Below are 12462 nucleotides of genomic sequence, written 5' to 3'. Positions count from 1 at the left end.
AGTTCTTGTGCACTGATATGGATAAATAGAAAGATTTCATTATAGGATGAAGGCGAAATCAGTAAATCACCTAACAGCATAATACAAAATTGTTTTTATTTTTTTATTTTTGTTTTTGTTGTTATTGTTTATTTTTTCTGTAATTTGTTTCCTGTCTATAATTATTAGTTGAAATTGAGATTTGAGCATTTGGAAAGAGGATTTCCTTTGGAGCCACAAACTGATATAAACAAAAGTAAATCCTCATGCAGCCTTAATTTCCTGCTGCAACATGGTGACTAAATGATGCGTGGATCAGTGCGGATCTAGCTGGGTGTCTCAAATGGCATCTTTGTGCAAATTCATTATAGACTTATATATAGTCCAAGTAAGGCTTTTTATAGCCTCAGAGTTGTTACAGTACATTGAGGCAACACATCCTGGAATGCTCCATTTCAAGCTAATATCCATAACATCATATACTTTGTATGTGAAGCAGATGGTTTCTGAGGTGTGTGTGTGTGTGTGTGTGTGTGTGTGTGTGTTTATGGAAGACTGCTGTTATATTCATCATTTAATCCATGTACATTAACCAGCAACTCTTAACTTAATAATAGATTGTAAATATAACATTTATAAATGAATACAATGTGTGTGAGTGTCTTTGTTTGTGGAACAGCTACTAATTCCTGTGAACTTGCAGATCAATTTATATCATTCTCATTAGCACTCAGTGGGGAGAGGAAACTGAGTAAAGCAGTGATTATTTTGCTACTACCAATTTATATAAAATCACATGGGAATCCCTCAGAGAACCCTTGTGGTTTTAAGAAAAAGAACATTGTTGCAGTTGCCTCATTACCCTCTAATTCACTAGGCCGTGTGTGATTTCTCCACAGAACTTGGCTCACCCAGAGACCTTATAACCAGCGATATAACTGATTCAAGCTTCATGGTGTCGTGGTCAGCTGCCCCAGGCCGTGTCAGACAGTACCGTGTCCACTGGATGTCGCAGTTTAGTGACGAATCAGGGGACGTAACAGTGCCAGGAGATGTGACAAGCACTCTGTTGGAGGGCCTGAGCCCTGAAACACAGTATCAAGTGTCTGTTTTTGCTGCCTACGGCCTTGGAGAGGGGGAGCCTCTGCTGGGAGATGAGACCACTGATGGTATGCTGTGTTTCTTTCATCGTAGCATTGTAAACGAAACTTGAAAGACATTGAAATTGAGAAATCCATCCATCATAAGCATGTATTTCTAACGAATGAATGTACTACATGAGCTATGAGGAAGCATTCATATTAATTTGATTAATTAACCACAGAATGACATCTGCTAATCTACAAAATATGACAGTTAGTACTTTAGTAAACATTCTCCACAGTTAGAGCTTTTCTGTAAGGTTAGTAGAGACAGGAAAGCATTACTGTGTTATTCTGCAAGAAACAACATTTATAGGTTCTTTGGCTATGCCTTTGGATTCAAGAATCACATTAAAGTATTCTGATTTCAGGCATGGTATTTTTCTTTCACCACCAAAAACAATGTAATTACCAGTTTTCCAGAATCCATCACCCATGAAATCATTGCCTTTTCATTCTTGGATTCTTGATTCATGTTATTATAGAAGTGGTCTTTGTTGTTGTCTTAAGCGGTCTCAAGTCGTCCATGTGATGTTTAGTTTTTTGGCTGTAAGTTATTTGAGAATGTTGAAAAGACAGCTATTGTGGTCATACACAATATGTCAGCCATAATATTAGCTTAAAAGGACAGGAGTGATGTAAAATGGACCAATAATGATAATGTATTTCTAAGGGACAGTTTAAGTAAGGTCAGCCTAGATGTGTGATTAATGTTCACGCTTGAGTCGGTGCAGTTGTTCGCTTGGATTACACCTCTGTACCATTTGGGAATTTTTTAACACATACAATTTTGATATATAGTTTCTATTGGCTCATTTTTATGAACCTAAGGTTCATGAAACTCAAAACCAGTTTGTGCCAAGATAATGATTGATGAACCTAAATCCCTTTACTACAAATTTGACAGACTTGCCTGTGGAGCACCTGAGACTTCTTTTGTGATGGTCACTAAAAGCAGAGTCATTTACAATGCAGTAAAGCCTGACCACCGTGGTCTGATAAGTCAAATTAAGTTCGGGGTTTCAGGGTAAGTCAGCCAGATTCTTTTTTACTGAGACCATGTTGAAGTGGTGGGATTCAGCCATATAAATATATAAATGGAATCCGGAGACTCCTTGGCTGTTCCTTAGTGGAAAAAGTGAGCCGATGGTTGTGAGAGAAGGCTGGGGGTTCAGGGTGGGGGTGGGTTTGGGGTGGTTCAGGCGAGATAACATCATGGCAATAGAGTGAAAGCATTTTAAAACTATGCATCTGTGCAATGGCGGCTCTAATTTGGGCCATATGTCGGAGACAGGCTCGAACAGACTTTGGACACGCTTAGTTAAAGACTATACGCCTTCTCCATCTACACATGGATGTGCAAGGAAACTCCGTGGAGCTATGGAAAGAAATTTGTGAAAAAATGTGAGGCATCTAATAATGCAAGGATGATTTTTCTTTTTTTTTTTTTTTTTTTTTTTTTTGGGGTTTTGGGGTTTTTATCCCCATTTCCTTTTAACAATGAGTCCCTGTGCCAGTTTTGCAGTTGAGTGGGACTCATTCTCTGGTTAAGGATGCAAAAGTTTGCTTAGGTCAATCAGTACATTGGATTGCCACAATTCTTTCCGTTCGTAAAAGCGTTCCTAGTAAAAGTCTTGGAGTCAGTCATTTCTTGGATGCAAGAAAGATTTGGATGAGAGTATGCAAAAAAACCTAACGGATAGTTTTTGGCCTTGCAGAACAGGAAATGACAATCAAAAACTCCTTTAGATACACAGAGAATAGTTTAGAGAAACTGAAATCTTGTGCATAATTTTATTCTTATCACAATTTAACAGGAGTAATGTGCAGTGTAATAAATGTTGCTTGTGTTTTATGAGCTTAGCTCATCTGCCATCCCTGGATAATTTCAAGTTCTTAATTTCTTAACATGAACCATGATCAGTTGATTATTATTGCATTTTTATTGTAAAAGTTAAGTAATTGGCTGTCTGGACAATTTCACAAGAGCACAGAGTGATTTGAGATCTACAAAACTGTGAAAAAGTAGCGAACCAAAAAAGCCAATATCCACACTTCCATCTGTTATTTCAAAGCCCAGCTTAATATTTTCTGCTTTTTTAAAACACTCCTTTTCCTGAACCTACTTTTTTCCAGAGTGACAAGGTACTGCTGGTAGAAAGGCAGTACTTTCTTTCTTTCTTTGTTCACTTAGAACTATACCAATAGTTACTTACTCACTCACTTACTTACTGCCATATAACAGGAGTCTTACCCCAGATGTAGGTTGATTAGTAACAGAAGCTCATAAGTTCCAGTTTAGCTCTGTACAAACCACATAGCTTAGGTGTTTCTGTGTGGCACAGCATAATTTGTCTGATATTTTAGGCAGCTGTTGTAATCCTGTTGTTTCTGTCTCCAGCTTCTGCCGCTGCAAAGGCGCTAAGGGTGTCTGACGAGACGGAAAAGTCAATGAGAGTGAAATGGCAGGCAGCTCCAGGCCGGCTGCTGAACTACAGAGTGACTTATACACCCCAGTCTGGTGGCAGACAGCTGAGTGTGAAAGTGCCGCACAATATGACATCCACCGTGCTGAAGAAGCTGCAGTCCATGACCACATATGACATCACTGTTCACCCCATTTACAGGCACAGAGAAGGCAAAGCAAGGCAAGGAGTAGGAACCACACGTACGTTGGCCCATAATTCAAAGCCCATGAGTCACAGGGGGCATGTTTGTGTGTGAGAGAGAGAGAGTGAGAGAGAGAGAGAGAGAGAGAGAGAGAGAGAGAAAGGGAGACAGACATCCTAAGTGTGACAAAAAGTAATTTAAATAGAAGCTTACTTTAAGTAACAGCTCCCATCACTATTTTTGTGTATTCTGTTTCTAAACGTTTGACTTACAGTATAATAACACAGAGGTAAGACTGATTACATCCCAAACCCATTGTCAGTTACATGGAATGTAATTTATGTGTTTAATCTGACGTTGAATAATTTAAGGTTTAGCACCTCGATCATGAACAATAAGTTCTGATATTTTCATGTTAGTCCTGAAGATTCCACGTACAGATTTCTTTCTGAATGACCACCATATTTGCACACCACTGAACCTTTAACATCCTTTTAGTAAATATGCCAAAACAAAACTAGATTTTTCATCATTTCCTGGCTGTTTACTTGAATTCAGTCCAGTGTGTGACTTGTCAGCAAATTTCCCCAGACCACCACATCACTTTAGCACATCACCACAGATCACTTTAATGTTATAGGTTTTCCTATTATTGTCATCCCTTCAACCATTATTTGTGAGAATCACCGATTTTGTAGTTTACATCAAAGGTTACATCATTCTTGGTATCAAGAGCTATTCTGTGCACATTGGTGATTCTAAGTAGCACTTTTATGTGTGATCATTCTTAAAGGATTATAGATACATTATTTACATTATAAATGGCACAGTTCATGTCTGTTGAAATTTAAAGTGAAACCTGTAGTGTATTTGAAACTTGCATGTTAACTCATATAGAATAGAAACATACAATACAATAGAACAATAGAGCATTACCAGTCAAGAACATGAGGTAGCAAAAAGCAGTGAACTGCCGGTAATAGGTGCCTTTTTGTTCAATAATATTTAGAGTTATAAATCATAAAACCTTCCTCAAGCGCTGAGCCCCTCCTATAGATACCCAGTGAGATTTTAGAATAGAAACTGAGGGGATGGGATACTTTATTTCACTGAAAAGAAATTACTACTAGTTATGATTAATAATGCAATTTACTATTAATACAGTTAGTTCAAGTTAATTTGAAAAGCTTGGTGTGTCTCCCTTCATATAACTGGTGTACATGTACAACGTTATTATTAACATGTACTAAGATGGCTATCTGTTTCTTGTGCAGTGACACCTTACAAAGCACCAAGAAACCTGCAGACCTCTGAACCGACCAAAACGAGTTTCCGTGTAACTTGGGATCCAGCTCCAGGAGCTGTGCGCGGCTACAAAGTCACATTTCACCCAAGCGATAATGAAATAAATCTTGAAGAGATGCTTGTGGGACCATATGACAACACAGTTGTCTTAGAGGAGCTCAGGTAGGGTGAAAAAACCTATGTTTTTTTTTTAAACTGTTCAGTTTCAGTCTTAGACTCGACATTTTTCCTAAAGGTTGTTTTCTGGGTTTGTCCTCAGAGCAGGAACAAAGTACGCAGTGGCTGTGTTTGGAATGTTTGATGGAGGTCAGAGTTTGCCTTTGGCTGGAGAGGAGAAAACAACACTTATTGATCCACCTGATCCCCCACCCATGGACCCTCCTGGTAAAGCGTCACTATACCTAATACATATATACACGCTTTAGACATACACGTGACAGGAGCTCACGTGCACGCTGTGAAAAATCACAAACACAACTGTTAATGGTGTTCAAACTTTGTGAAAGAAGTTCTTTTCACTTTTCACTTATGATGATTTAAAACAAAAAAGTAACGTTACCCAAAAACCTCCAAATCTCTCCATCTCGAAGGTACTCCTTTGTAAGAAACCTTAAAGAAAAAGTTACTACTTTACCTCAGCATGTCTCTACTTGTGCCACAGCAAACAAACAAGCCAAAGGAATGTAGCATCTGTTTACCACCTTCTTCTCTTTCATATTTCACTGCTTCTGAGAAATCCTTATGGAAAAGAAGCAAACTGCTTCCAGTTAAGAGCAGTTTTGCAGCCAAGAGAGAGAAAAGAGAGAGTGAGAGTTATGTGGTTTCGTCACAGAGCAGCATGAAGCTAGGAAAATGTTATGCTCATATAGTGAGTGTTGTGATTTGAGCCTGAACCCAAGCAAAAAACTCCTTCTTCAATGGAGCTAAGACCCGATAAAGCTTTTCCCTTTAGATTCTGATTTGATGCCACATTTCAAGCCATGTCTAGACGATGAGCTGATTCACATGCTTAATATTGTTACTATTTCACTAATATCAAACTAATATATATAATAACTTTTTGTTTAGCTTTTTTCTTTTTCCAGTCAAAAAAAACACTCAGAGAAGGAGACAAGGAAAATCAGACGGTGGCATACAAATAATTCTATAATATATTTTCTCAAATGCTCTGTTCCCGTTTTCACTCGTATTATTGAGAATGTTTTTTTTTTTTTGGTAAACCATGATATCTGATTGAACACACTAGCCAAAGAACTCCGCTGAAAAAAAACATCTATCAAAGATCAGAGTACAAATTACTCAGGCTTACTCAACATATTGAACTTAACACTGACCTTGTGTACATAACTGTAGCTCAGTCTCCAAATTGCAGACAGGCTTTTGGCTTTCCCCTGAATCAGTCATGAATAAATCAATGTGCTGCTATAACATGTTTTCAATTGCAGAGGCAGTGTGTGCAGTGCACTAGTCTCTTTGCAGGTGTCTGGAGCTGTGTAAAAAAAAAAAAACGTATGGAACGTAAAGGAGGAATGTGCCATAACTCAGGGTGGGTTTTGCTCGTATATCACTCATCTACAGACCTTCTTCTTCTTGAGGAGACAGAGGCCATCATGTCTGGCCTCCAGGGATGGATACCAGAGGAGACTGGATACTGCAGAAAGAACAAAGATGTGGGGGAAAGCAGGGAGGAGGGAAAGGAAGGGGGTCATAAATCTTGTACATTGTTTGAAACTGTCCATTGTTAAATAAATAAATAAAGATTTTTTTTTACCAAATGTGTGTTCTTAACTAATAGAGTTTGTTCCTGTCCTTATTGGATTTCCTGCTTGATTTCCTTTTCTTTAATCGTCCTGTTAGTCTCAGGGATTCCCTGTCGCTAAAGCTGTTTTGATTTTGTGTATGACGGGTGTCCTCCATGCCCTCGTTCCACAGATACTCAGTGTAAAACCACAGCCAAAGCAGATATCGTTCTGCTGGTGGATGGCTCCTGGAGCATTGGCCGTTTGAACTTCAAGACCATTCGGAATTTCATCTCTCGCATGGTGGGCGTCTTTGACATTGGACCAGACAAGGTCCAGATTGGTAAGACTCCGCTGCTGTGGTGCATTTTGTGCATTTAGAGGCACAGATTTATGCCTATGACTTAACACTTCTGGATGCCAGATGTGGGCTTTGATTTGAGGCCCAGAAATGAGTTATTACCTGAATTTTGGAGTTCTTTGCTTAAAAGTGTGAGAACAATATAAAATAAACAATAAAAGAGAATCTCCTAAATCATCAGGTCTGACATTTAATTTACATATTTTCCAGCTTTGGCTCAGTACAGTGGAGACCCCAGGACAGAGTGGAACCTTAATGCTCATCGAACTCGTGATAGCCTCTTAAATGCTGTGGCTAACCTGCCGTATAAAGGCGGAAACACCATGACGGGTATCATGTCTGGATTTACAACATTTTTTCCAGTGTTTACTGTATAAAGCACATTGATGCATATATTCAGTATTTTATTTGTTCATTTAAATGATCATTTAATAAGTGTGTGTCTATAATCCAGGCTAAACTGATTTTTCTTCCCACTTTTCTTCTACTGAACAGGTCTGGCTTTGAACTTTATCCTGCAGAACAACTTTAAACCAGAAGTGGGTCTCAGGCCTGACTCTCGTAAAATCGGTGTCCTCATTACTGATGGCAAGTCACAGGATGACATTATTGCTAGCTCCCAGAACCTGAAGAGCAAAGACATCGAGCTTTACGCCATTGGTGGGTGACCAAGTTTATTATGTTGTGAGTTACAATGCTAAAAGTAGGAACTTGAAGTAATTCTGTTCTGTTTAGTGGTACTTGCGTGGTATTTGTTACCACAGTCTCTTCTTATACTTAGTTATGCTGCATTTCACAGAGACTGTATGCTAAGCTGTATTCAATAAGAGATTATTGGACTAGTTTTAATGCTTAGGAGACATTCAGGGGTTCTGTTATGACTGAGAAAACAAGATAGACTTTTTGACTCTCGATATATAGGTGTGAAGAATGCTGACGAGAACGAGTTGAGGTCCATTGCCTCTGAACCCGATGAGATCCACATGTACAACGTTAATGATTTCTCTTTCATGATGGACATTGTTGATGACCTCACCGAGAATCTCTGTAACAGTGTTAAAGGACCAGGTAAATTCCATAAAAAAAAAACTGACATATAGTTTGAAACTGAGGATATGATCTTTTAGACAGTAGATAAGGCGAGGCACAGAAAAAAGTCAGTTCTAATGAAAACTAGTAAAAGATTAAAGCTAATTGTTTCCTAACAAACCCATACATTTTACACACATTCTAATGAGTGTTTGAATACAAACAGGTTGTTAACAATCATGACCACATCCTAATGAAGGCATAAAAAGTAATAATATGAATAAAAGAATAAAATGGGACATATGGTGTACAGATTACGATGGGTCATTGGGGACAGAATCACTTTGGCTTTGACAGTCAGATTGTATTGGAATTTCAATATCTGTCTACATTGTAGTTGTCAAGCAAGAGCTAGGAGCTGTGATATTCCAGACTGAATAAACTTGAAGGGGAAGATTGTAAATCATAGCTGCGCAAGTTGGCTGAGGTGAACCACCAACCGTCGTAGCTGTTACTTCTCAAGACTTTGTTTTAAAAATACATTTCTCTAAAAGCATAACAATGCCATAACTCTACAATGGAGTCCAGATATTGAGCTCAGTTCCTCCCAAAAGCATAATGGTGATTTACCGCATGCCGAATGTGTACACTATATCCTCAAACAGTCCAGCCCCTAAAGATAATGATATTTGATCCAATTCACCTTTTTCAAGAGAAACCAATATGCCTCAGATAGATTTGTAGCTTGTGTAAATCGTAGTGTGAGAGCTGTTTTCACTCCACATCGCAATTTTTCCATTGCTCATGAAGGAGGAGGAGGTCCAGGAACTCCCACAGACCTAGAGACCTCAGAGGTGACTCAATACTCCTTCCGTGCCACTTGGATGCCCCCTGATGAACCTGTCGAGAGATTCAGGATCGAATATGTCCCTGTGGCTGGAGGCAAGACTGAAGTGGTGAGACTCCCTGATGGCTACTGGCTTACATGAAACTACTCAACCAGAAAAATGTTGTCTGTTTCAAAAAGACCAATCAACCAGTCAACATGTCTGAAGCTTCTTTAGTTATATACTGCAGCTAAACTCTTGATAGCAAGTTCAGCACTGTAGTCTAATTCAGAAAGTCAAAATATATCCCAAGTTTCTGAAATAAATTAGGATGAGTCGAAAGCCAACAAATCCAACTGTAGCAATATTGTCAGATGAATTGCTGTGTTGCCAAGTTAGGAACTGACACAGGAAATGATTCTTTTTTTAAGATTGCAATTGTTTTAACTCTGCAGAACACTGTTGTCCACACAATTGTGTGTCAGAAACAAAGTAAATCATCCTAAAAACCATTCTTACTCACTAGCAGCATTAACATGGGAGCTCTGCTGTGAAACTAATCTAACAGGTTTCAGACACCAAAAAAATGTCTTGGTTGATTGACAAGGGGAAAATTGTACAAATATCATGTTTGGCTGAATTTATTTTTACACTCTTTTTCCAGCAACGAACACAACCCATTCCACTGATTTATCATCAGTAGTCCATACTGATAGTTTGCTTTATGCTTGTGAAACAGCCAGTTTAGATACATTTTCAGTGCCGGATTTCTCCACAGAATTTTTTCCGTACACGTGCCCAGCGTTTTCCGTCGGCCTATTAAAGGCATCATAAAGTTGAGGTTTTGCAGCCGGGCATGAGTTACAGTCCTCCAGAAGTGACTGCACATTGGTTTGACTTTTTATTGAATCTCTTACAGTGGAAACAACTGCTATTATATAATAAGATCAAATTTATACCACATATAAATCTGTCTTATGGGAGGTCTGGTTATACGTTACATTCCCAGTATTCTTATATGTAGACATCACTTTTCCTATATATTTTTAAAAAGATCTCTCAGAAATCATCATAAATGTCCAGTGAGGTATGATTTTATTGTAAACTACTGCTATATTTGAAGATATTAGAGTTTTAGTCTGAAAGGATATTAAATATTAGGTGTTCTGTATTGTTGTAAGATGGTGTATTGAAATATTTCAGAATTGGGTTGCAAAGATCTGGCTTTAATCCATTGTAATCTATACTACATCAACGTTGTTATTGTTACCATATTATTGTCTGCTATGATCTATGGACGTTAAATAATTATCTGACAGCCTTATTTATTTTGATTTTTTTACAGGTGTATGCGGATGGTGAGGAGAACACTTTGGTGCTGACCAACCTGATCCCGGACACAGAGTACGCAGTGAGTGTCTTCTCCATTATTGGCCAGGAAAACAGTGAACCCCTCAAAGGCACAGAAACCACCTGTAAGTTGTACAAATATTTACTGTACTGTACTCTTTGTTTTACTGGTCCTTGAATTTCTCCAGCTTGTTCTACTTTATTTTACTTCAAATAAATTCTGAGATCACTTCCTCTACTCTAGACCACTATAAATACCAACCTGCAGCGTTTTTGGTTGGGAAATTACCTGATCAGTTACTGATCATATGTTTGTCAATACATTGTTCTTTCTTATTGACCTAGTAAGCTAGAAGTTTGTTTTAATCATGGTTGTCTTTTTGCTTAAAGAATAATCCAAATGAAATGAAACTGAACAAACAAAAAACAATGTTTTCTCTGTCTGATATTTGAAGTTTTTATTTACACTTGTGGCACTAGAAGTATCACAGACATATCAACCAGCGCCAAGTTTCTTATGTTGCCGTATATAAAAATTGACTATTTTTTGCAGAGATAAAATCTTGTTTTTTTTTTCAGCATTTTCATAAATTTACTTCAAACCTCAAGCAAACACCACCTTAAATACTCAGCTATGATACAATAGACTATCCTCTGTATCTGTAATACCTAGACTTCACTTTACTCCTGTAGTGCCCCTGGATGCTGTGAAGAGCATGATAGTCTATGACGAAACTATGACCAGCATGCGAGTGAGATGGGAGCTGGTAGGAGGTGCTAGTGGCTACCTGCTCAAGTACATTGCTGTTAACGCCACTGTGCCCACTGTGGAGAAAGAGGTGAGAGCTAAACCATGTGCAAATGCTTACTCAGCCTTTCCATAGCCACTTTATGAAGCATGTTGGCAAGAACCTTGCCAGTGATTCCTCACTTCCAGATGGCAAAATGCAAGAAAGCTATGCTTTTTACTGTGCTGTTAAGCAAGGACATACAAAAAACAGGCTTCTGGGACCCAACAAGGTAATGGCAAAGATTAGATCATGTTGGGTATGTGACAGCTGTTTCTCCCCTGAAGTCATTGCATTGATATGAACCAAAAAGGATTTGAGCAGATGCTGTGTATTTTTTACTTTCTGTTTTCTACAGGGGGGACGTAGGGCTGCCAGATATAACCCCCCAAAAGTAGGAATAGACTTTAGGGAAAAAACAGCTTTCGTTTTGAATGAGGCATTTAAAAAAAAGTGACAAGTCCTGCCCAAGTCTGGCTGTTCTGCCTTCTCTCTAACATCCGGTCTCTGTTTCTCTCCCACGTGCAGATGCAAGTTAGGGAAAATGAGAATGATGTCCAGCTGCTGGAGCTGCTTCCTAATACGGCCTATGCCTTATCCCTGTTTGCTCTACACGGGAACGCTGCCAGTGTACCCCTCATTGACCAGGGAGTCACTTGTACGTCAACTTAAATTCATATCCAAACTATTCCTGTTTTTTTTCCTGCTGATCCATTTGTAACTTTCTCCATTTTTTTTCATCATGTTGTCTGACTCTCTCAGTACCTCTCCCTCCATCTGGAAAACTGAAAATCAGCGAAGTGACCCACAGTTCCATGCGTCTGAATTGGGATGCAGCTCCAGGAAATGTCATAAAATACATCATCACCTACAAGCCTGAAGGTGGAGAGATAACTGAGGTATTATATATTCTATCTTGTCTAACATGTGACAGCAAAACTATTACTCCACCATGAGGTATAACTTATTTTACAAATGGCAAATCGAACATCGCATTTTTTGAAATAGAACTCACTATGTAGAGCATGTAAAGTGTTGGAGAAGATTGGCTGTGCATCAGCATTGAGCAACGATCCATGATTTGTGCATGGGGATTAGTGAATATAGGAGATAGAATTGCTCCTGTCATATGTTTTAAACCTCTAGGATTTAAAAAAACTATCTAAACTCATCTGGAATTAACACCAATAGGAACTCACAAACCTCCAATTCATGTTTAAACCCTTGAGTACTACAGCTGTGGTCAGTCAGAGCAGTGTTACAATTGGACATAATGTGGGGCCAGAATTCAAACTTCTTTAAAGCCCAATGGATCAGTACTTATGCGGTTGT

The 12462-nt window shown here is 38.6% G+C and overlaps 1 protein-coding gene across 6 annotated transcripts in view; it reads left to right on the top strand.

Annotated features, from left to right (window-relative positions):
* Positions 1-12462, top strand: part of col12a1b (collagen, type XII, alpha 1b) — a 75432-nt gene that overhangs the window by 20811 nt on the left and 42159 nt on the right. For 3 of the 6 annotated variants that reach the window (XM_060866280.1, XM_060866279.1, XM_060866282.1), the window contains exons 14-26: positions 879-1148; positions 3523-3789; positions 5006-5198; positions 5296-5420; positions 6969-7118; positions 7347-7466; positions 7632-7796; positions 8058-8204; positions 8976-9121; positions 10338-10467; positions 11036-11181; positions 11659-11788; positions 11893-12029. In XM_060866280.1, coding sequence (XP_060722263.1) covers positions 879-1148; positions 3523-3789; positions 5006-5198; positions 5296-5420; positions 6969-7118; positions 7347-7466; positions 7632-7796; positions 8058-8204; positions 8976-9121; positions 10338-10467; positions 11036-11181; positions 11659-11788; positions 11893-12029 — 2126 coding nt within the window. Of the gene's footprint in view, positions 1-878; positions 1149-3522; positions 3790-5005; positions 5199-5295; positions 5421-6968; positions 7119-7346; positions 7467-7631; positions 7797-8057; positions 8205-8975; positions 9122-10337; positions 10468-11035; positions 11182-11658; positions 11789-11892; positions 12030-12462 lie in introns of those variants that run through there. The other 3 variants (XM_060866281.1, XM_060866283.1, XM_060866284.1) reach the window with 3 other exon arrangements.

Source organism: Tachysurus vachellii, chromosome 3, assembly GCF_030014155.1.
Source record: "Tachysurus vachellii isolate PV-2020 chromosome 3, HZAU_Pvac_v1, whole genome shotgun sequence".
NCBI lineage: Eukaryota > Metazoa > Chordata > Actinopteri > Siluriformes > Bagridae > Tachysurus > Tachysurus vachellii.
This window is presented reverse-complemented; position numbering and strand designations above follow the sequence as displayed.